Below are 23,893 nucleotides of genomic sequence, written 5' to 3' on the forward strand. Positions count from 1 at the left end.
CTCTTTGTTGCCTCTCTTCAGGACAGAGAGCTAATCAAACGGCAGCAGAAAGCACTTCATAATTTCCAGAAGATAACTCTCCATAAAAGCTTTTGTTCAGCCTCGGACTTCTTTTGGGAACCTTTTATTTCAAAACAGCACAATCTGGGCTTTCTTTGGAAATGGAACTATTTCAGCACTTTTTCTGTTGGTGTGACGGGGTTAATCACACTCAATCGCACTCAATTTGCTGTTCTAATTAAGTTTAATTGGGCTTCACTTTTATTTTTGCACACTGGTAATGTTGTTTCTAATAAATGAGGCAGCTTAATTTTCTGCAGTCCATTTTAAAGGGTAATTTTACGTGGGATGATTTATAATTCATGTCGACTGGATGAAAGAAGGGTTCGTGTCATTTTAGAAAGACCACTGATGTTCAAATACAGAATACATTTATATCCTTCAAAGTAAAACATCCAAAAAAATCAAATAAATTATTAGGTATTTGTGACTTACCACAATTTAACTATCACAATGGGAATTTTTGTGTCCAACTCTCACAGTCAGCAAAGGTTAAATAGGGATGGTGAAGTCCTTGAACCAACTCTGCTCAGCATGCTGTTTTCTGCCTCTTTGCCTGGCGTCCTACCAATAGATCCCACCAGTCTGCCTCAATTAAACGAGCGGACTGTCAGCAGCCCAGCAGCACACTGCAATCACTCCACAGAAAATAGTTTTTTTTTTACAAAACTATTTTTATGAAATATCATTTAAGTGGTGATAAAAACAGTAAGGAACGGTCACATTGACTATCAGCTTAAATGTGAGGGATGACTACTCCCAGCGGTTAGCACTCTTGCCTCACGGTGAGAAAGTCCTGGATGTGGAGTTTGCACGTTCTACCCGTTCATGTGTGGGTTTTCTCCCGGCCTTCCAGGTTCCTTCCACAGTCCAAAAACATGCTTGATAGGTTTATTGGTTACTCTAGACTAGAGTATCACTAGGTCTGTGTGGGAGGGATTGTGTGACCTGTGACAGACTGATGACCTGTTCAGGGTGTACCCTGCCTTTGCCTGACCTTTGACCCCGAAAGAGATATGGTGAGTTGGATGAAGAAAATGGATAAATAGATGAACTGCCACCTTTCTGTTAACTAGGATTCTTTGAAACAATTTAAGTTAAGTCTAAAGGAATTCAGTAAAATGTTTGAAATGCTAAAAAAATGACTTCTTATTTACTTTTCTAAGCCAAAATCCTTTGCCACTAACACAAACTGTCCATCTAGAATCTTTTTCATTATTTATGCGACTCTTTTTTTTCCAATTTGGATTGTACTGATTCAAACAGAGCTTGCCATCTGGAAACAAAATGTAAAGCGCATGTCTTTCTAAATAAAATGTATTATTATTATTATTATAATTATAAATCCCTTTTCGAGTTACTGGTTGCACTGCCCTCATAGATGAAAAGTTTGTTACTGCTGGATGTTACAACCTTTTCGTGACTTTTCTACAAACTGTTTGGATTGTTTTTTGAACGTTTCTAAATGCACCGGACAGGAACACTGACTGCAGAAAGAAAGCTGGCTTTAGTTTTAGAATAATTAGGACACAGACTTATTTATTCATTCATAAAGATATGCAATGCTTTGAGGTCACAGAGTTGCTGCAGTATTTCCCATCATTGATAAAATTGGCTTTCCCCTGACACAGAACAGCGTACAACCTGTCGCTTTGTTTCAGGCCAGAACAGTGTTTCAACAGTGTTATTTGTTCATTTACAAAATACTGTATATATTATATTTAGAAATGGATATATATAGAAGTTAAGTGAAAATGTTGCATTTCAGCTTGGCCTCACAGTTAGATTTTCTAAATAAAGACAAGCACAAAATCATCGAAAGCAATTTTTCGTATTCATAAAAAAAGAGAATAGGGGGTGTCAATGAAATTGCCATAAAAAAAAGCATTATTTGAGCAAATTAGAAAATAATTACATTTAATAGAAATGTATGAAACCCTGAAAATGACAAAAGTACTTTGTATTTTGTGCACACAAATTAGCCTCTTTTGTTCACACATTATTTTTTTGTGGCCATGAATTAGTATTTTGAGGCCAGAAATTAGTATTTTGTAGCCACAAATTAGCATTTGTGGTTACGAATAAGTAGTAGGAATAGTTGATACTAAAATACTAATTGTGTATCCACAAAATGCTAACAAAATAATCATTTGTACCCACATTTGTGCACACATACTGCTACCTTGTGCACACAAAATGCTAACAAAATGCTTACTTGCGCCCGCAAAATGCTAATTTTAGTGCAATAAATACTTCTTTGTGGCCACTAATTATTAACTTGAGGGAGCGATTTCCTTTATTTGTTATGCCCAGGGCTCTGCAAAAATGAATTTAGGACTTGCAAAAAAACATAAGCAAAAAAGGTAGTTATATTATACTGTAATTTATAAATCCGTCAAATTGTGAAAAACAGATTTTTACAAAGAATGAAAATAATGGTTTTGGAATATGTATTAAAAAAAATTCAAAAGATGCGATGAAAAGATTCGTTCCTCTCAGTCTCTTGGCCTGCTGCATTTTGAACCCTTTTAGAAATTGGATTTCCTTAGGAGTTTGCCCTCTACATTTGACCCTTTCCTTTGTGTGACATGTTGGGCCTTGAGCTGTGATAACCAGGCTAAAAACAATTTATAGCAGAGGCATTAATGTATATTAAAAAAACAGCTATGGCATTGTTTCTGATGGTTAGAGAAAAGTGTTGACTGGTTAGAGAGCTACTTAGGAATAAAAGTAACAAATCCATATTTTTTATTGCACAGTAGATTAATAAGCATTATCAAAAGGTTTTATTGCCATTTCAACGACACAACGCAACTGAAAGCATCATCAAGGAAAAGATGTGAAAGTCAGCACTGTTTGTTTTTTGGAATTTTAATAGAAAATCAAATGGTATAGATTAATCAATGCAAATATGTGTACCTGCAGTTTTCTTTTTTGCTTTTCCACCCACATGTTTAAAATAAACCGAGACGTTAAAAAACAAAAACAGCAGTCTTATAAATGCAGCGCCTCAAAACATACTCTAGCTGCACCAAATATAATAGGACATCAGCTTAATATATTTATGCAAATGTTTGAACACAAGTCATCCATCGTCATCATCACCACTTCCTTCTATGAACATCAGTACAGCTACCTTTTAAACAAAACACATGCGCTTTATTATTATTGCAGCTCTTAAAATTGCTTCTCTCTAACATTTATTTCTAGAAATGAAGTTTGGAAATACTCGTGTTTTGCCTCTATATGCTACCATGTTGATTTTCATACATCACACATTACTCTTTATGCTACAACGTTCCAGGGATCAATGTCCTGTTAATGTTTCTTGTGGCGCTGCAATTATGATGAGAGGAGGGCGAACGCTGTGACCTCGAGGAAAGGCAGGAGTCTGTCATTGGGTACCTCTGCGCCATGCTACTCCAGAACAGAGGAGGGAGGGGGGCGCACACAGCAGTTTGGTCTTCTGACATTTTGCAGCATTGACCTGAAAATGTTCTGTTGCCTCCTTTTGTTCTTTTTATCATGTCGCGGAGAATCAACGCCAGAAATTGACTTTCGTATGGATGTCTGCACTATCAGTTTCCTCTCTTGCTCTTTAATCTTGCACTGCAGGTGGCTCTGTATGGCAAAACCAAGGGATTCTGGATCCACTGAGGCACCATAGACCTCCCATGTCATGCCTTGTTCATCCCATACAACATCATGGACACCTTTTCCTTTTTCCTTCTCTGACTGATCCTCCTCATCAGTGTTTCCCTCTGGTTCTGTCTTCTCCTTCTTAGATTGTGCCGCCTTTAGCAGAGCCTTTTTCTTAGTTGGGTCTGACTTTGTTGCAGTGTTTCCTGCTGTTTTGGTAGGCGGGGCCTGCTCAGCCTTGGTTGTGACAGCAGCCTGAGAAAGCCCAACGTTGTTTCTGTCAGCAGATCCGGACTGTGAAGCCCTGGCTGTCCCTGTGGGAGCCCCTGATTTGACATTCAGAGCATCAGCAGAGGCCGTTCCCTCTGCAGATGCCTGAATACCTTTTTTAAAATTCAAGTCAATTTCTTCACCTTCCTTCTTGTGGTTGCTGTGTTCGATGTTGATTTGATAAACTGGCTGAATGTTGCACGGAGCCAGACCAGTCTCTTTGGGCTTGGCTCCGAGCTTGGAGTTAAGCTGGGGCAAGGTTTCTGAGCTGGAACTGTAAGTCTGGTCGGGGCACATCTCTGCCTCGATGGTGACTCTCTCTGAAGTGCGATTAGTGCTGGGTATGGACGTTGTGTAAATTTGGTGGAGACCTACGTTGTCAGCCTGATAGACCACAGCCAGGCTCTGCAGCTCCTCCCTGTGGACTGCACCACTGCTCAGCTTACGGGTCACAGCGAAGGACAGCAGACTGGGACTTGTGGACACCGCCTTGTTGGACACGTTTGCCACGGCCTGAACCTCCATATCATGATACTGCTTGACTGGTGATAGAGGGCAGGTCATGGTCGAAGCCTCTCTGTAGAGTTTGTTGTGTTCCTCCACACTGGTGACAGTTTGGCTGGTTGCCTCAGCCACCTGCCCACACTTCGGCGTGGTTTGTGTAGCCCGGGGTAGAGTGGACACATCTATCTGTGAAGAGACGAGCTGATGTTTATCTGAGGAGACTTGTGCTCCCTTTACCGGAGGGAAATTCCCTGCTGAATGTGCTGAACATGAAGTGTTGCTTGTAGACGTGGAGTCTTTGTTTTCACTGGTGCACAGAGGATTAGTGGACGTGTGAGGAGTTAAAGATTCAGACCCATGCAGGGGTGTTGGTTTTGCAAATGAGTCACTCTGAAAGTGAACAGGTTCTTCAGTTTTCTGTGGTGTAGCACTATCTGGAACTAAAATGCTCTTAAACTCTTGTTGGGGAGCAACAGCTGCATTGTTCAGTTCATTTTTTTCATTTGCGGAAACATTTTTTTCACTGGTCATTTGCACAGTGGCTTCAGCTGAAGATGTCCACTTCTCTTCCTTTGCCTTGCTTGGCTCTTTTCTTTGAAATCCATTGTTTTGCATGTCGACCTTTGAAGCTGATGTAACAACAGCTGACAACCCGGCCTTACAAACATCTTTTTCAGTGGCCGGGCTTAACATTTTCGTGTTAGCATTAGAATCCCCCTGGTTGCCTCCCGTCTCTCCTGCACATTGACCTGTCAGTGACAGGTTTAGCAAGTGCTGCTCTCCACCTGTCACAGATTTAGTTTGGTTCACATTGCCCAGCGCTGGTTTGTCACTTACAGAGCTGTCAACCATTTCAGTTCCCTGCGAAGCTGTTGCTTGGGGAATGGGGTTGGCAAGAACAGTTGTTTGACAGAGGTTATCCCGCTGTCCAGCAGGTGGGAGTGAGTCCTCTGGACAAACCTGAGAGAGTTTGAGATGGGCCTCATTTCCCCAGTTGGCATTAGACTCCTTATTTCCCAGAGAATCCACCGCAGCCAGCTGTGGCACTGTATGGATCGTCATTGTCCTTTTTGGGTTAGTTCCCATGTTGAAGTCTCCGTTTCCGTCTGTAAATACTGTTGTAGTGCAAAGATGGACACAGATGCGCTGTCTGCCTCTTTATGTAGCTCCCTGAGGGAAGTAAGTAGACATAGATGGTTTGTACACAAAATGTAAAAACCTTAAGCATTAAGAACCAAATACATATAAGCAGAAAAGGTTTATATGCAAATATGGCATGCAAATGGATGCTAAACATCCATTAATCAACCGAATGGAACAAGATTTTGCAAGATTTTAGAGTTTAAATCACCAATCAAATGACATATTGATACTTTTGTGGATATTGTTTATATGCAACTTTTAAACTAATCTTCCAGCCACTTTTTTTGCAAAATACAATTTTTATGTCACCGTCTTGGAAAATGGTTTATATTCTTACCGTTGAATGAACGCTGATTATGACAATGATTTTTACTTTTCTCAATTTTGTCTAGGAAAGAACACATTTGAGTGCACAGAGTCTGCATGGGTTTCTTGTACTAACGTGACTTTTTTTTTTACTGCAGAAATTCTCTGTTTAGCTTTTCCTTAAGTAATATGCTTAAAACTTCCACATGGCAGTACATCAGTCCAATGTACTTCACTCATCCCTAAAATTCCAATAATAAAGATTGGCTGACATTAAAAAAACAGCCCTTAAAATGAATAAAAAACAGCCAAAAATGTATTCAAGATTACACTATTCAAAATTGTTTTATATTTACATTTCTTTAAAAAACACACATTGTCTAATTTTTTTTAGACTGTATATTGATATTGGTCTCAGTTTTTTTTACCCTAACTCCCATAGTTTACATAATGTAATCTGTTTCCTTAAGTCTGTTTTAAAGAAAAAACAAAAACACATTAAGGCCAGAAAATCTTTGGCATTTTTAGTCTTACAGTTTAGTATATATTCGACCTGCAGTTCCTCATTTTTCCCTCTCGTTGGCATGATGAAGGACCTAATCCAGGTCTGTCTCCTGAGCCTGTGGGTGCATTATGGTCAATTCTGCAAGTCCTGTGCCATCATCACTCAGCTGACATCTGAAATGTCCTCAATTATAGTAAAGTTCCCTGAACGGTGAATACACCTGAAATAAACATCTTTGTAATCGAAAAGCAAGAGTTCAATGCGATTTCACCTTAATAACATCATCACATCGCTGTTCTCAAACTGTGACAGATTTGAAGCTTTAGTCTTTCACAAGTGCGATTTTTATTTGTAATTGATCAACACAAAACATTAAATTACTTTTGCTCTGCCTCCGTGCACAAGCCTGTTGTTTGTCCTAAAGAGTACATTGATGCAAAGCAACTACAACTGTCAGTGCTCCTCTCTCTGCTTTCTTCTTTCTGTTTCTGCAGCATTGGCAAGGAGAAAAGGGGGGCATCAGCAGTATGGAACATGCAAAATAAATAACAGGCTGCATGTAGGTGATGCACTCGACCTATCCAGGCCAATTCAGATCTGTGTCATACACTAGATCCTCTTAGATCCGATTCATTCCACAAATGCCACCGAATGTTCTGCTGATTTGACCTTGCAGACGAACTTAACGTTTAAGGAAACAGATCAACAGGACGACGGCGGTTTACCTTGATGTCCCGCGCCCTGGGAAGCCGTTTAAGCATCCGTGCCGGAGAGAGACGCCGAACCCCCCAAAAATAAAAAGGAAAAAAACAACCGTGCGTCGCTGACAAAAAGCCACGCCTTCCAGCGCAACAGAAGTCTTGGAGCGATCGATCCCGCGCAGCCTGGGTACCAAACCTACGCGCTCCGAGCGGCTGGCTGACCGTGCGCAATGAGTCACCGCTGACCGACTGGCTGAGTCTGCAGGGAGAGGCGCGCTTTGCTTGGTGCCATCCCAGGGTGAGCTGGTCCAGGCTGCTCAGTGCAGCAGATGGGTGGATGAATAAAAGAAGGAATGAGGATGGAGCCAGAGAGGAGCCGCAGGCATCACAGGAGGGTCACTTATACTTGAGATTGATGACTTTTATATCCTGGTGCTGCCAATGCCTGATGAGTGAAGCCATATTTTTTCCAGGATACAGGGTTTTCAGCTGTGTCTTTTCGAGGCCTAACTACTAAAATAAGGATTTAAAAAAATTCTAACAGAAATGTTTAATTTAAAAATGAGTTTTATGTTTATTCTTAGTCGGATTAACCTATAAGAGTTTCCCTATAAGGACTGCTTAAAACACTTTTCTAGAGAACAAAGTGGTGTAATGTATTTTCTAAATTGAATTCAGCAAAAATTCAAAGCAGATTTCATTTTGTTTACTATTTATTTACCTTGATTTTACTGGAAGGACATACAACAAAATAGCCTCCAACGTTATATTCTAATTTATGAGCATGGTGGTGGAGGAGTGATGATTAGGGGATGTTTTGCATTCAATGCATTAGCTTTAAAAATGACTGCACTTGCGATGAACTGAAGTCTTCATGAAACGTGCAAACAGGGTGGTGGCAGGACCTCCTACAAAACTCTGCTTGTCAATTCATGATAATGATCTTGTTAAAAAGTAATGAAGGCAGTCCAAAATGTCAGTCTGAGACGAGGTATACCTCCCAAGGACTTTAATGCTAAAATGGTACCTCACAGACCCATTTACCCATGCACACACATATTCACACACTGATGCCGAACACTGGTGCCAACCCATAACCACCAGGAGTAATTCAGGTTCAGTGTCTTGCTCAAGGACACTTTGACATATGGAGGGCAAGGGCAGAAAGCAAACCTGCAACCTACTAATCAAAATGAATTTATTACAAGGCTTGTGAACCTATAATCCAAAAACTGAAGATTAGTATTGAAAATTCATAAACCAGGGCCAAGGAGATGGTGTAGAGGGACAGAGTGACAAAGGCGGACTGAGAGCCAAACAGGTGTCAGATATGTGCACATTGGTGAAAATACCACAGATAAAGGGACAAAGGGGTCAGAAACGATATTACCATTGACTGCATATGAGAACTGGACTGAGTGAGTGTGACATCACCCATAGAAAATGATTTACTTCTGGCTACAAGAAAATTAAGTCAATTTAGTCACAATTCTTTTTCACGATACGGACGTCGCCATGTTGGAACCTGATGACATCAGTAAACAGTGATTGGTAAAAGTCTATCTGAGTCATCGTTTCCATAGCAAACACTCTCGCCAATCAGGAGTGAGATTGTTGGAAGGCCACATCCCTTCCTCGTGAAAGTGGGCTCGGGTGAAATTGTCAATCTAACATTTGGAACCTTCAACGTGAGACCAAATACTTTTATTGAAGCATCTGATTGGCCAGTTTATAGGTTGAATAACTTGCAATACAGAAAAATATAAGAAGAAAGGGGTTAGCAAGAACGTGTTTAGAAGGATATCAGAGCAAGAATGGTTCTGACAAATGTGACAGAAATATAGCTGTTTGTTTCTTTTGGTTTCTTAGAACCAGCAGGTACTTTCTGTTTGGGATATGGATGGGGAGGGGTCAGTTAGTCCAGTTATCATATGGTTATTACACATAAAATATAAAACATCAAAGTGAGCAGGTATTAGGCTTAATCTCGAGTTAACATTTGAAAAATCGGTCCATGACAAAAATTAAAGCTCATTTCACAAACAATCAATAACATTTTTACATTTAAATAGTTGTGTCAACGTGTGTCGTAGATGTTTGCTCTCAGATTTTACCTGATTAGGATGGAGTGATCTCATGATATCCATCATCTAAAGAGTTTTTACCTAATTTTAACTTTTGTACAGGTTTTCATTATGTGTAAAATTAATTCAAAGGGAGTTTTAATGATCATGGTGGAATTATCCCTTCAGTCAAATGTCTGCCTCAGGAATTCCACAGGTTTAATGTTACCTGAAGGACACGGCTTTGATTGAGCTCATTTTCATTGGGTGGGTCGTAGTGAAGGAGAGCGCTATCATTAGGATAGAAAAATGTATGGAACATAAAATGGTAGCTCAGAACATCCCAGGACTCCTTTTTAATGGCCCTAAAGGACATTTTTACCTAAAGCTATTGGAAAGAGGCAGTGAAATGAGACCTTCCCCTCTGCTGTTTGATGGATAAGAGACTTAGGGTACAAGTGGATGCCAACCATCAAGCATACGAACCTGACACAGCCACCTGGTCCCTTCACTGCAGGGGTCATTCAGGTTTCTTTCTTTACTCATAAATTTAAAAAAAAAAAGTTTCAGCTGAATGCTTCATTAAGAATTAAACAACAGTCCTGCTAGATTAACTTATAAAACAACCGTTGGGATCCATGGAGTTGGAAAATCTTAGTGACTTTTTTTTTCTGAGCTTGCCTGACTGTTAAACTGATAAAAAAGTGAATTTTGTTACCAGGATGTCTTACCCCATAATGAGGAAAAAGCTGTAACTCACTCATCTTGACTGAACCCAGTGCTATGTACAAAGTTAAGCTTTATCATCAAGCTACTTGAATGTTATTTTAGACCTTTAACTTCCTGTCGAGTCTAATGTATTACATGTTCAGCATGGACAAATGTATGCATAAAATATTGTAAGATAGAGGTTGGAATTTATATAATTTTTCTTCCAGTTATTCCTTTTTCAAGTTCTTTATCACTTTCTGTTTATCATGTTTATCCTGATATTTAGCTGTTTAATTTTGTGTTTGAAAATAGAAGAAAATCAAATTCAAGTGGTTGAGTAGTATTTTTAAAAACATTTCTTGTGTATATTTCTTAGCCGAGGCACTAAAAATTAAAAAAACATAGTTTTATAATTCTTTTTTTTTTAAGTCCCTTGATGCCTGCATTTATTTCCAGCTATTAGAAAAATCACTTGTGTTTTTGTTTTCAAGTTGATGCTAAATTAAGGTAAGTTTGGAGCAGTTTGATTTCCATCAACAGGCATCAAAGGGATAAGGGATAAAATGGATCTGCCTTTTTGTATTTAACTGAACCATAACATTAGTTTGGTGTTACTGACACAAAATGTATGAAATACAATTTCAAATATTTTAGAACTTTTCTTGCAAAAATGTTTTTTCAATTTTTTCTCAATTGTTGCCTAGTGAGAGCTCTCATCCGATAATAGTGATATTTTTGCAAAGCAAATTTCTAAACACTTAGAGCTCACTGGTGTCCCCTAACTTATCTACAACCAGTCTCGGCCTAGTTTCCATGAAACAGAAAGTGGGTTATTATTATTATTATGGCAAAGACTATACTTTTTTCAGTTTTTCTCAATGAGCAGCAACAGTTTATTGTGTCATTTTCTCTAAGGCTGTACTTGTCTTGTGTGGAAATACCTCAACAGAACATTTGGAATGTATGGTGACAATAGTGACAATTAGACAATGGTGACAATGCTGGATTATCACCATTGTCATAATTTTTTTGTGTTCCAAACAATTGTAAACAGCTTTCTAGCCCATCCTTGGCAAATCTTTCAAACTAGTCTTGAGCGGTACCTCAAAAGGATTTTTGTTTTTATATGACTGTCCAACAGGGTCCTTCTCGAAATAGAGTAGTTGTTCTGGATACAGCCTAACCCCAGTGAGACTTATTAGGACAGATATTGGACTGTGACTTAATGAACTCATGTTTATCCTTGGTAAGCACAAGCAGTTCAGAACTGTCTGCGTACATTATTGACCTGATAACATCTTAATGTTTTGGCTGGAGAGCAGCCAAAATGAGTGTTTTCGTGTGTTTTTTGTCACCATAATAAATACAAATTTGGTATAAACTAGGTAGAAAATAAATTGAAGTCTGAGCTTTTGATAATTATCTACCACGAGCTTATCTTTATAGATACTCCATTAATATATCTTCTTATAATATAATATAATATAATATAATATAATATAATATAATATAATATAATATAATATAATATAATATAATATAATATAATATAATATAATATAATATAATATAATATAATATAATATAAAATGATGACCCTTCAATACCTTTAGGGGGCGCTAAAATCTCTCAAATGAAATGTTACGTTCAGGTGTATTATGCGTTTTACATTTACACTGGAAAAAAACTAAGTTGATTGAAGTTTGTAAAAATAGCAATTATTATTTCTATGTTTTTTCAAGAGTCACCTTTTTTGGTTATGAGTTATTTTTAAAAATCAACTTCACTCTAATATACATTTATTTGTACAGTTTTTTGTGTGCGTGGTACTTTGTGGCTTTGTGCCTCGTCGGAACCTAAACGCATCGGAACAGAATCTGTTGTCAAGAGAAACGTTGCTAACCTTCCACCACGGGGTAACTTCAAAGTGGAGGTAAGGTTACTTAGGTTCCCATCATTTCCCAGCGATGGCAGGTTTGGCGAGCCGTGGCTGCTTATTCACAATTGATACAATAAAAACAATATGCTTGTCGATCCTAAACCTAAGATTTTCGCTAGCTAACAGTTTGGAAAGACAACCTGTTGTGACCTGTCATGCTGAGTTATGGTAGTTTAATTTTGCTCATATTACCAAGACATTGGCTGCCAACATTTGCAATCACTGCTCCTAAGCAGCTGCTTAACTAGGACTTGTGACTAAAATGAGCGTCCACGTTTACTTGTAGTTAGCATTAGCACCGGCTAAACTCCCATTCGATGCACTTTGTTTTGTGTCTATAGCACCTATCCCAGTCTTACTAGTATATTATAGATGAAATGCTTTATGTTTGGTGTTTCTCTGTGCTTAAGAGCTCAGAATAGCAGTAAAATGTTGTTGTTGCTTGACATGATGTGTCTGCTCAGCCTAATGGCATTTGGTGGCCGAAGACACGGATCGAGGCGGCGGCCGCATGATGATTTGGCCCACTTCTTCAGTGAGGAAGTTTTCTTTTAAACCGATAAATCATTTTTATATCACCTACGGAAAGAGAGAAAGGACAAAGTGATATGATTCGGAAAATTCTTAAGTGAATGTATGCATGCTTTTCTTTTCAAATATATATATATATATATATATATATATATATATATATATATATATATATATATATATATATATATATATATATATATATATATATATATATATATATATATATATATATATATATATATATGACACACTACCGGTAATAGGTCAGGGATTTAGTCCTGTGGTAATTTATATCAATTTTGATTAATAGCTGACTCGTAGTGACTCATAAAATACATTTTTACAAAATATAAAAAAAATAATGAAAAATCAAGCGTTAATGTTTAATTTGGGATCAACAGAAACATGATCCTGATGAAGTATAAGTTAACATTTAAGTTTCAAAACCTTTTGTGAGAATTACTTAAGGGATTTCTATGATGTCTGTGTCTGTGGATGAGGCAGCTTTGCTCTGATTGTGTCAGGTTTGAGAAGAGTCTTTTCTAGATGACTCGTTTCAGCCCCTTCCATGGATTTCATTAAAATTCAAATAAAGCCTCTCAGAATCAAATCAACTTTATTCGCATAGCACATTTCTTTCTAGGCTGCATCTCAAAGTGCTTGATTAGAACTAGTCTAAAATTAAATTTATGCGCACAGACAACTCAATAGTAGTAAAATAAGCATTTAAAAAAGGAGACACCCATTGTCCTGTCAGACTTCAGGAGTTACTAGAGTTTAAAATAGGTGAAAGTAAATTAATACAAAAAAGATATATTTTTTTAAGAATTAAAAGCAATCATAGCATTAATTAAATTAAGCCATTAAATATTAGATTAAAACAAGAGGAAAATTCATATGTAATGATAATAAAGCTAATATATAGCAACAAAAAAAAGCTAAAAGCATCAACTTGTTTTTTTTTAAACTGGACTCAAAAAATACTTAAATGTAAATGTAACAAATAAGTGATTCAACAAAATGACCGGTTGAAAATTGAGTTTTAAAAAAAAAAAAAATGCCCATAGTAGATGAAGTTCTCACATCCTCAAGAAAACCCAAAACCAACAAGACATTTATGCACTAAGATTTAATCCTAGAGCTGACAGGGAGTCAGTGCAGATACATCCTAACTGATGTTCTAAAGTTCACATCAGATTAGTTCAGTGTTTTGCTCCTATATTCATTCTTTGTTGTTTTTTTTTACTGTGTTTTTTTTTTGTCATTATCCTGTTGGAAGCCCTTTAAAAAGATAAGATGAGATAAATGTTATCAATTCACAAAGGAAGTTTTGTGCATATCAACTCTTTCAGCACACAATCCTGACTTTCCTACAATAAATATAATCAATTCCAATAAACAAAAAGTTCAAATCAATAAAGACGGAGAATACATTCAATAATAATAAAAAAAGTTGTCAGTTTTTTTCCCCTTTTTTTCCCTTTATATTTCTATTTTAATCTCCCAGAAATTTCGGATGGGGGACAAAAGGTTTTCTTAGTCTGTCCGTGGCCTGCTGCTGAATGTGGCCCCTTGAGTAAATGCTGATTAAAGAGGGAACGTCGGGTTTTCTGCCCTGCATGGTTTATTGTTTTACTGAACCTGTCAGTGTTGCCTTTGTTTTGGTTCTGCTCCTCAAGGAGACCACAGCATCCGCAGCAGCATTCCGCAAATGTTGTGTGCAATTGTGTTGGCCTCCCTGAGAAAGTGAGGCCCCTTCCTGCAGAAGCAACACCAGGCTTTCTGGCTCTGTGCACTAATGTTACTCCAGAATACCTCAAAAATCTTGAAAGTGTCATCGTAGCCTGCTTAGATTCAAGACCAAACTGTCTGTGTTTGGCATGAATGTTAGACATCTACCTCACTTTATTATTTTATGTTCCTGTCCGATCCAGGCCAAACTCTTTGTCAAATCTGTCTTCTTCTTCTAACCTTATTCCTGTTTTCTTTTCTTTTGTTTTTTACATTTCTGCATAAACTAAAATCAAAACAACGAAGTGAGAGGTCAAATCTTTAGCAGTTGATTGCAAATCAAAGGCTACAGATTTCTGTGTCTTGCTGTTAATGAATGTTCAAACAAAAAAAGGATTTGTAGTAAAATAGAAGCACATTGGTTTGTCTGATTGGGACATAAAGTTACTTCAATGTGCTGATAGGTTTTTCTTTTTCTTTGAATTTTTCTTTTTGTCGTGCAGATGTTTGGCTACATCTGGCAGTATGTCTACACCTTTTACCTGAGGTACTGGTTGAAGTGGCTCATCAGGCAGGTGACGGGGACCTGCGAACTGCAGAGAATATGCTCCGGCTACAAAGCAGGCGCCTTACGGACCGCAAAAGCTGGTAAGCTTCATCTTTTTACCCTTTTCCTGCTGCGTGTTATCACCTTTTTATACTAATTTTTTGTCTTTGTATCTTCTTCTAGAATACTCTCTGCAGTCATCAAAGAACAAGGTAGAAATAAACATTCATGATGAAGCCCAATAGACTGCAGCTGCTGCTTTTGTAATACTTATCAGAGTATTCACAAGTTTAATGCTACTGATAGCCCCGGAGCAATACACCTTTTTGTCATTTAAATTCATCATTTTTTTAATTCTCTTAAATTATTTTAAAACATAAAACCAAAAACACAAACGTTTAGGGTCATTTAGAATAATTTAGTACTTATAGATGTACATTGTCATGCTTACAGATAATAGAACCATGGATGATAATCTGTCTGCAGTAAAAAAGAAAAAAACTGGATTAAATTGAACTATGCTAGTCTACAGCCATATTAAAGTGGCACTGCTTTCTTGCAGAGCTCCTCATTATCTTTAGGGCTGTTGAGTGTGTAAAATGTCGGAACATGATATCCGAGTTCAATCACTTCTTATCTTTCTCTAAACTTGCCAAGTGAACATGAATTGATCCCACACGCAATTGAAATGTAGCTCTGTAAGCACTTTCCAATCAACTGGGTTCGGTCCGAAGTACTGCCTCATCATTTCCTGTCCAGGAGATTATCATATTTTTCTATAGATACAGGTAATCAAACCAGCCTTTATGTCTGTTTGATTTTTTTTTTTTTCAATTCTTCTTTGTCTTTAGGTGTTAAGAGGAGCTTTGGAAGCTAAAAAAAGTAATTTGGAGCAATGTGTGGACCAAATAATGAAAGAGAAGAACGTTAAGCTGCAAAAAGATCCGCTGTAAGGTCACCTCTGTTATTCTGGATGCAGTGGCAATGAAATGCTCCCAACTTGATGGTTTTGCTCCGTGGATGACCTCAATGTCTTGTGACTGTTTTTAGGTTTAAGGGAAATCTGCAGATATGTTTGCTCCAGATAACGGGCTACAGAAGCTTGTATGTGTCGGTGGAAGACTTGAGGAAGGAACCCTTTAGCTCAGAGAACCCCGAGCATGAGACCATGCTTCTAAAGGTTCGCATACCTGCTTCTGCGTCCAAACAGCAATAATGTTACAGGTGTATCAGCAAAAAATGCAGCAGCTGATAAAATATTCAAATTTTTATATTATTTTTTGTTCTCCAGCTATGGGATCTGTTGATGCCAAGCGTCAAACTGGAATCTAGAGTAACCAAGCAGTGGGGAGACATTGGTTTCCAGGGCGATGACCCTAAGACTGACTTCAGAGGAATGGGTTTACTGGGTCTGATCAACCTTGTGTGAGTTTTTCTTTACATGTTCAAAGTGATTTAAGGTTAAGTTTGTGTTTTATTAATTTCAAATGAACAGCATTCACTTTGAAATGTAACATTTTAGAGAAAACCTCCTTGCTGTCTGGGAAAATTGCATGTTTTGGCATCTAATAACTTAAATTTGACCGTTGTTTTAAATTAATAGCTAAAGGGAAACCTAGACTCACCTTAATGCCGCGGCAAAGTTACTTTACAACAAAGGCTTACATTATCAGGGCGAGATGAGAAGATCGGAGAGTCTGCCCAATCCTGAACTTCAAGCTCTACCACCCCGCCTGTTTTCCAGTTCTCCCTACACATCTGTGTGTTCAAGTCAATCCGAAGGAGGAAACACCTGAGTCAGCTAATCAGCAGCAAGGAGGGAGAGATGGAACACAAGCAGGGAGGTTGATCATGAGGACCAGGGTTGGGGAGTTCTGGTCTTGATCTTTGACAAAAGTAGTAACAAGTAAATCCACCAGTTCTCAATCTGTAAATGTGAATGTTTAAAGACCCACTCCGATCATCTTTTGATCTATTGTAAAAGGGTTCCCAGTGGTCTTTTAATTATGATCATGACGTTTTTAGCCCAAATTTAAAAATTGAAAAAAAAAAAAGCTGTTGATTTCTGAGACATCATTTGTGCAGAGCAGCAATAGTTCATTAGAAATTTGCCTCAGAGTTGTGGAGCAACCCTGTTCCCTTCCCCTCCCTGTTGCTGAGAGCTCCCTGTTCATGTGTTCTGTCATTACCGGCTAGCAAATGTGGTGAGCAATATTGGAGCTTGTGCCCTAGCAAGCACATTTCCTACGTCACAAATACAAATCCTTTTCAAAAACTGTATTTTTTTGGTCTGCTCCTGATTCACAACAATTTGAATAAGGAAATACTCAGAAATGCAATTTTAAGAACATGTTAAAGATACAAAAACACAATTTTCAATGGAGGGAGCCATAAGAGTGTATTACGAGCCTGCAGGTAAAAAAAAATGTTACTGATAAATAATTCACAAAACTTTGGTTGTTTTAATACAATTATAATTTAGATAACATTGTGGTATATTTTATGAACCAAATCAACAGATTATTGAACATTTTACCCCTAAATAATGAATTTAATCTCCTTACAAATGACCTTTTCATTTCAGTTTTGCTCCAATAGATGGAACATTCTAAAATTCATTTGGACCAGCTGAGTGAAGGTGCATATGGAGTACAAAATGGCCTGGCTTTGATTATACTATAAAAATGACTATATTCAAACTCTTTTTTTTTATTTTGCTATAAAAATTATAGTAAAAGCATCAGACATGTTCACAAGTCTTAAACAAATTTGGTAAAGACCCACTACAATGAAAATGTTTTTGTGGCATTTTTCTGATGATGGGTGCATATACATGTATATACCAAATACGTATAAAGAAAAGTAGGAATAAAATAGCGTTTCTTTTTCTAAAAAATCGTGAATCAGGAACAGATGAAAAAGATAGCTTATTTGTGATATAGAAAGTACTCTAGGGGGGTCACAAGCTCCCTGCTTCGTGTTAACCACATGTCAAACTCCAGGCCTCATGGGCCGATGTCCTACATTTTACCCAACTAACCTGCTATTGTAGGTCTTTAATGGCAAAACGCCCCTGATCTTGGTAATCAACTGCACAGAAGGAAGGCAGGGTTTCTGAAAAACCAGCAGGAGTTCAGCCCTCGAAGCCTACAGTCTGACACCCCTGGCTGCAAACAGAGAGCCCTCAGCAATGGGGAGGGGAAAGGGGGCGGGGTTGATCTGCGCCAACAGTTAACTGAGAGGCAAATTTTTTGATTAACTACTGCTGCTCTGCAGAAAGTATGCCCTAGAAAACAGTCTTTTTTTTTATTTTAGCTAAAAACGGCACGATCGTAATAAAAGGACCACTAGCAGCGATTTTAGAATAGATCAAAGTTAGATCAGAGTTAGCATTTAACCACCTTTCAGTACTTAGATGACTAATGTTATCTCCTTCAGAGCCATGTTGCTCTATTAAGGGATTTTAAAATCTTTCTTCCAGGTTTTTCAGTGAAAATTACACAAAGGAAGCTCGTCAGGCTTTGTCCCATGCAAATCATCCCAAGTTAGGGTAAGTGAAATTTAAACCCACATGTTTCAATCCTTCCCAGCCCCCATTTTTATTCATCTGGTGTTTGGGTTTCAGGTATTCCTATGCCATAGTGGGGATAAACCTGACAGAGATGGCCTACAGCCTTCTGAAGAGCGGTGCTTTGAAGCCACATTTCTACAACACAGTGCAGGGCCCGCCGGAGCTCAGACACTTCCATCAGCTCTACTGTGAGTCATGAAATCCCACCACTTCTCTGCTCTCTCTGCTCTTACTCTCTAAATATGTACGTTTTTGTCTTTTTCGTCTCAGGTTTTTTGGCGTACGAGTTCGATAAATTCTGGGTGGCGGAAGAACCTGAGAGCATCATGCATTTCAACCAGTACAGGGAGAAGTTTCACGACTCAGTCAAGGCTCATCTACAAGAGCCGGACGTGGATCTGACACTGGCTGTCAGTTCACATTAGCACGTTGGACCTTCTTCTCCCCTGTCAGGGTTTTTTTTTTTTATTTGCTTAGAAGGAAGCGTTCTAATGTTCATGGGGAGATTGAGATGTGGAAACAAACGAAAACTGCCCTTGTTCAAACAAACAAGTCCCCTTTTTCCTGGGATAAAGTTTCCCATTTTACACGTGGAGTTCTTTTTTTTTTTTTTTTACAGTGCTTGTGAACGTTGTACCTTAAAAATGACCATTCCAGTGGTTCGTTGGTTAAATTAGAAGCTGGTGGTTAATTATTCCTTAACTTCTAAGCACTTTTAGTGATCAAAGTTTTCCATTGTGACAGAAATGTTGTTGTCCTGCTCAGGTACTACAGATTTATGTTTGGAACTCACTATTGAAGCGTTCCTGCTTCTTTGTGGTGCTCCCCTTTGTTTTTGAAAGTTGTCTGTACTTTAATATTTCCCTAATATGTGTTGAAGTAATGTGAAAATGTTTGTTTTCAAGAATGGTGTCTGTGTTGAAAGAAGAAAATGTTCTGGTTTGGATTTACTTTCGAGGAATGTTTATATTTACACACCGTTCTTGTCAAAGTGAAATTAAAAATGAAAACAAGAAATTCTGTTTCGTGTGTCAAAGAAAGAAATCAAGAAATTAGCCCAGCATCTGTAAAACAAGTCAAATATATTTAGGATTTATAGAAAGCTGTTTTAACATTTTGTTAAAAAGCAATAGAATGTGCACTGGTTTTCACTTCATGGAATGTATAACTGGCAGATTTCACTTGATGTGCTGGCTCTAAAGTGCAAACGTGTGTCCAGAGGGCGTCCAGAGGGCAGATGAAGGTTGAAAATGGAAGCGAAGGGGGAGGGTCTTAGTTTACCACCTCAATCCTTTGTCTTGAGACCATCATGGCGCGCTTTATTTGCTCAAATGTCACAAACATCACAACGTTCCACGATCCCAACCTCAGAAATGAAGGTACAAACCTAAAAGGACAAAATAATGTGTGACGTCAGGATGCGGAGCGTGAGAAAACCCAAAATGTGACATTTGGATGAGCTTACCCCTTGTAAAAAGCTGTTGGTCCCTCTTTGGTCAACATGGTCCATGCGCAGTTTATGGCACTCCTGTACTGTCCTGGAGGAGAGTTCATGTATCGCGTTTTCACCACATCTACTGGCGAAGCGATCACCGTGGTAACAAAGCCAGCACCGAACGCAGACACAAAGTGGCACGGCAGGTTGTCTATGGGGAGAGTTCAAACCAACGTCAAACACAATCTTTGGAGTGGAGTTTGATGAATTACAACACAATAATAGGCTGCACGGTGGCGCAGTGGTTAGCGCTCTTGCCTCACAGCAAGAAAGCCCTCGGTTCAAGTCCCGGCTGGGGGACATGAAAAACACAATATCAATGGGGGACCTTTCTGTGTGGAGTTTGCATGTTCTCCCCGTGCATGCGTGGGTTTTCTCCGGGATCTCCGGCTTCCTCCCATAGGTGTGAGAGTGAATGGATGTGTGATTGAGGATATTCCACCCTGCGACAGACTGGCGACCAGTCCAGGGCATCCCTTGCCTACGCCCAAGTGGCCGGGATAGGCTCCGGCAACCCCGTGACCCCGAAAGGGAAAAATGGTCAAGAAGATGAATCACAACACAATAATAATTTCCAGAAAAAAATCAAGCCTCAGTGATGTGTGTCAGCTGTAAGGAAGTTAAAAAATGTGGAAAGCAGAGACCAATCAGCTCCAGGTTGGCATTTGGTTTGCAGTCTTTAACCCCAAAAGCAAATTTTGCTTCCCTTTCTCATAGTGCATAACTTACAAAACAAACAAACAAAGTAACTCATTCTGACCTGACAGCAGCTGGTGTCTGAGGATGGCCTCCTTGATCAGGTCATATGTGACCAGCTCCGTGCAGTTGACCAGTGCATTTCTCGTGATGTTGGGTAGCGTTCCTAGAAGACAGACGTGCTGGTGACAAAAGGATTTTTGGGTTGCGTTCTGTTCCGATGCTCAAGACAGAAGTAGCACCTTTCCAGAGGCCACGCATGCCCTCGTTCTGGAAGATCTGCCTGTAGGCCTGCATCGTGCCGCTGTATCGGCGGGCCACACCGTTCAGGTTCATCTGGGCCTGGAATCGAACCTTGACTACATCTGTGGGTTGTGCAAAGGACACTGCCATGGCGCCTGTTGTGCAGCCGGCCAATATCCGGATCAAAACATTTGGATCTGGAGCATAGCACAAGACAAAAGGTGCTTTTTAATGATAGATTAAAATGCAAAACTTTCTTATTACATTCAGAAACTCACGTTCATTTCTAGAAGGTTTCAATGACATATTCAAAATAAAATATTTTTTTAGGCATTCAGATAAAAGGGGAGCTTTCCATCATGTCAGGTAGATTGAAAATTCAAGCATGCTTATCTGAACTGAACATTACAGACACAGATTGTAAAAGCCTGACAGCCATATCTCTTTCCAGACATAGCTATCTTAGGCTGGCATGCTTTTTCCCTTCATTTTATGTATACTTTACATTAGGAGCAACTACTTACTGTCTTTTCCACCTGTGTAGAAGTTTTTGACGTTGTCATAGAGACCGATTCTGATGGAGGCGAAGCAGACCTGTCTTTGTAAGCCGGCCACCAGCCCGTTGTACAACGACCTGGGCCCCTCTGTTCGGATCATGGTGCTGATGGTCCCAAACACCCCCCTGTAGCGAATGCCTTCCACTGCTTTCTTCTCACCCTGAATCTGGGGTCACCCATGACATGCAAGGTTAGAACCAAACATCCCGCTGCACATGCAGAGACAACATCCCCGTAAAAGAGAATCAATCAGATACCTGTAACCTGACTTTGGCTGTGTCCAAAGGAAATGTGACGATGTCTGCCACACAAGCTGCCGCCCCAGCGCTCACCATCTTCACCCCCAAAGGTGGAGGAACATCTGAGGGTTTAAATCCGACCATGTTTCCTTCTACTGTTTGGACACAGAACCAAAGTGTTGTTAGATTTTCTTTTTATAAACTGAGACTCTAAAATCACAATTTTTATTTGATTTCCAAAGTGATCCAATTAAGACATCAAATAGACTTACATTGTTTTAGCTTTAATTTAGTGGTCCTTTTGCTCTTCAGTTGTTAGTTTCAGAGGAAGGTGGAATTAGCCAGATTATAATCCATGAAGGTTCCCAGTGCACTGAAGGGACAGAAGCATGATTTGCCCTGTATTTATATAATCTTTTTGTTATGACACCTAGAAAGAGGCGTTGCTGTGTGTGCTGTACGCCTTCTGTACGCCTTGGCCAAATCAAAGTCCATTGACTGTCAGATAGTTCATAGACAATTTAGTTTACAGCGCAGGCACTGCTGAGGAAAACATGTTATTGATTTTTTTTTTCCTTTCTGAGAAAGTATTATCTCACATCCAAAATAAGTCATACTTTCAATGTTTACCACAGTAAATTTTAAATTATTTGTTGCTAAAAAAGCATTAAGATTGAATAAAATATATAAACAGTTTTGATTTATTTATCTTTCATAAAATTAGCAGATTTGGTTTACTACAGTAAGCAAATCTTCTGTCCCGATCATCAGTGATAACAGAGTATTATCAGGTTGTTTCACTGGAGGCTTGTCCATGCTCTCAGCCAATGAGAACACAGGTGTGTGAACAACTGGGTTTGCAGGAGAACATCACTGCAAATCAAAGTTTTTTTAAATGAAAAGTCTTTTCACAGCATATATGCTGAGTTGTTAGTAAAACACAGCCCAAACTTCCTATTTGTAAAAGATGCAACATTCTTCCCTTTTTCTTTTTCTGCGAAAGCAAACCAGAGGGGCGAACAGAGGTGGGACGGCTGTGACGTAAACTGGTGGCTGAAGTTCACTGTAAAGAAGATAAGAGCTCTGTAATCCATCTTGTTTGGCATCCCAGCATTTTGGCAGCAGCTGAGCTGCAACCTTGGAACCTGTTCAGACTGAAACTTGTGGAAAAAGCAAATCAGTGGATTGAGTATTAAAAAACGTTGCAAGCAGACTTTCCAGTATAGCAGCTTTTTACAACATCCTCCTGATTTTGACCAACATAATGGAAAAGTGTGTCAAAGTTCACAGAAATGTTTTATATTTAATTCACCCTCACCCTCAATTCACTGTCATTTTTGGATTTATTTGAAACAATTTCCCCTGCATGATTCAATGCAAACTATAAAACCGCCTTGTAAAGCCTATTTCTTTAAATCATCAATCCAACTGAATGTTACAAAGCTAACCGTGTAGAAATAAGAGTTTAAATGTAAACAGCAACGACCTATTTGAGATGTCAGCTTCTAAGGAAGCTGCATGAGCTGTGATTGGCTGCCTTCTGCCACTTCCCCAGTTAGATGATAGCAAAAATGTTTACTATATCATTTAATAATGTAGAACATTTTCACTTTTCATTTTATTCCAGCCAGCTGGAATGATTTCTGCTGGGTCTTTTCTTCTTGAGGGCTATTTTTTTTTCATTTACTTTTAGGATTATCTTAATGTGGTATCTATTTATTCATTGATTTTTTTTTTCTCCAAATTTCTGTTTATTTTAAATATTAAAGTATTTTTACTGGGTCTGATACCGAGTAAAATATAAACAGATTTCTTGGGAAAAAAGAACAGTTTTTAAAATTATAAGAAGTCCCAGGCCAGCAAAGATATGGAAACGCATTGGGTCCCCCCCCAGGAGTGCTAGAGGAAGTGGCCAGAGAGAGGGAAGTCTGGGCATCTTTGCTTAGACTGCTGTCCTCGTGACCTAGAAGAACATGGATGGATGGTTGGAAGTATTTAACTGCTTTATACATTGTATTTTTGTTATTGTATGCATAGTAACAAATCAGTATGGATCAATCTTTAGAAATGAAATTCTGCAAGAGTGAGTCTCCTTAAAAGTTCATAAACATAATTGTAAGCGTACTGGTTTAATGACCACTAGGTTAGAAAAAGATACTGGTTTCAATCCCAACTGGAAGCTGTCTGTGTGGGCTCCATCCAGCTTTTTATCAGTTCAAAAGTATTTACTTTAGGTCAGCTGGTGATTCCAGATCGATTTTGAAGAGCCCGTCTGCTTTTTCGTCTCTGTAGTGAATTGACAAACCGTCTCGGTTGTACTCTGACTTAGACAGCGATATGAATCAAACTTAACAGGAATCTTCAATAAACATCACTTCTTTTCATTCAGTTTGTTCCCTTCAACTGTGTTTTTTTTTTTACTTGTAAAGCTCAGAAACT

At 38.7% G+C, this 23,893-nt stretch overlaps 3 protein-coding genes across 5 annotated transcripts; 1 reads left to right on the forward strand and 2 right to left on the reverse strand.

Annotated features, from left to right (window-relative positions):
- Window positions 1-2,791: 2,791 nt before the first annotated feature.
- On the reverse strand, window positions 2,792-7,708 carry LOC105354446 (G protein-regulated inducer of neurite outgrowth 3-like). The gene is made up of 2 exons (XM_011477611.3): window positions 7,153-7,708; window positions 2,792-5,643 (listed from the first exon to the last, which is right to left on the reverse strand). Exon 2 carries the CDS (start codon window positions 5,557-5,559, stop codon window positions 3,478-3,480), a length of 2,082 nt encoding a protein of 693 aa, XP_011475913.1. The 5' UTR covers window positions 5,560-5,643; window positions 7,153-7,708; the 3' UTR covers window positions 2,792-3,477.
- A 3,999-nt stretch (window positions 7,709-11,707) lies between these two features.
- On the forward strand, window positions 11,708-19,241 carry elmod2 (ELMO domain containing 2). Of its 2 annotated transcripts, none has more exons than XM_023957498.1 (9): window positions 11,708-11,835; window positions 14,610-14,754; window positions 14,837-14,865; window positions 15,505-15,602; window positions 15,704-15,833; window positions 15,945-16,078; window positions 18,135-18,203; window positions 18,279-18,412; window positions 18,495-19,241. In XM_023957498.1, the coding sequence occupies exons 2-9, from the start codon at window positions 14,610-14,612 to the stop codon at window positions 18,647-18,649; spliced, it is 894 nt and encodes a 297-aa protein (XP_023813266.1). In that variant the 5' UTR covers window positions 11,708-11,835; the 3' UTR covers window positions 18,650-19,241. The 2 variants fall into 2 exon arrangements, with proteins under 2 accessions (XP_023813266.1, XP_023813265.1); XM_023957497.1 differs by lacking the exon at window positions 11,708-11,835 and adding an exon at window positions 12,291-12,376.
- A 45-nt stretch (window positions 19,242-19,286) lies between these two features.
- Window positions 19,287-21,860, reverse strand: LOC101167272 (mitochondrial uncoupling protein 2). 2 transcript variants are annotated; one of them, XM_023957492.1, is made up of 7 exons: window positions 21,727-21,860; window positions 21,473-21,609; window positions 21,183-21,381; window positions 20,658-20,855; window positions 20,480-20,581; window positions 19,690-19,870; window positions 19,287-19,611 (listed from the first exon to the last, which is right to left on the reverse strand). In XM_023957492.1, the coding sequence occupies exons 2-7, from the start codon at window positions 21,596-21,598 to the stop codon at window positions 19,497-19,499; spliced, it is 921 nt and encodes a 306-aa protein (XP_023813260.1). In that variant the 5' UTR covers window positions 21,599-21,609; window positions 21,727-21,860; the 3' UTR covers window positions 19,287-19,496. The 2 variants fall into 2 exon arrangements, with proteins under 2 accessions (XP_023813260.1, XP_023813263.1); XM_023957495.1 differs by having other exon boundaries at window positions 21,753-21,838.
- Window positions 21,861-23,893: the final 2,033 nt, after the last annotated feature.

Source organism: Oryzias latipes, chromosome 1 (assembly GCF_002234675.1).
Source record: "Oryzias latipes chromosome 1, ASM223467v1".
Taxonomy (NCBI): Eukaryota; Metazoa; Chordata; class Actinopteri; order Beloniformes; family Adrianichthyidae; genus Oryzias; species Oryzias latipes.

Coding starts and splice junctions, on each gene's coding strand:
- LOC105354446 (XM_011477611.3), bottom strand. CDS start 5,559: ATGGGAACTAACCCAAAAAGGACAATGACGATCCATACAGTGCCACAG.
- elmod2 (XM_023957497.1), top strand. CDS start 12,353: ATGATGATTTGGCCCACTTCTTCA. Junction 12,377..14,609: donor TGATTTGGCCCACTTCTTCA/GTGAGGAAGTTT, acceptor TTTGTCGTGCAG/ATGTTTGGCTACATCTGGCA. Junction 18,413..18,494: donor ACACTTCCATCAGCTCTACT/GTGAGTCATGAA, acceptor TTTTCGTCTCAG/GTTTTTTGGCGTACGAGTTC.
- LOC101167272 (XM_023957492.1), bottom strand. CDS start 21,598: ATGGTCGGATTTAAACCCTCAGATGTTCCTCCACCTTTGGGGGTGAAG. Junction 20,856..21,182: donor CTACACAGGTGGAAAAGACA/GTAAGTAGTTGC, acceptor GCTATGCTCCAG/ATCCAAATGTTTTGATCCGG. Junction 19,871..20,479: donor CAGACACCAGCTGCTGTCAG/GTCAGAATGAGT, acceptor CTCTCCCCATAG/ACAACCTGCCGTGCCACTTT.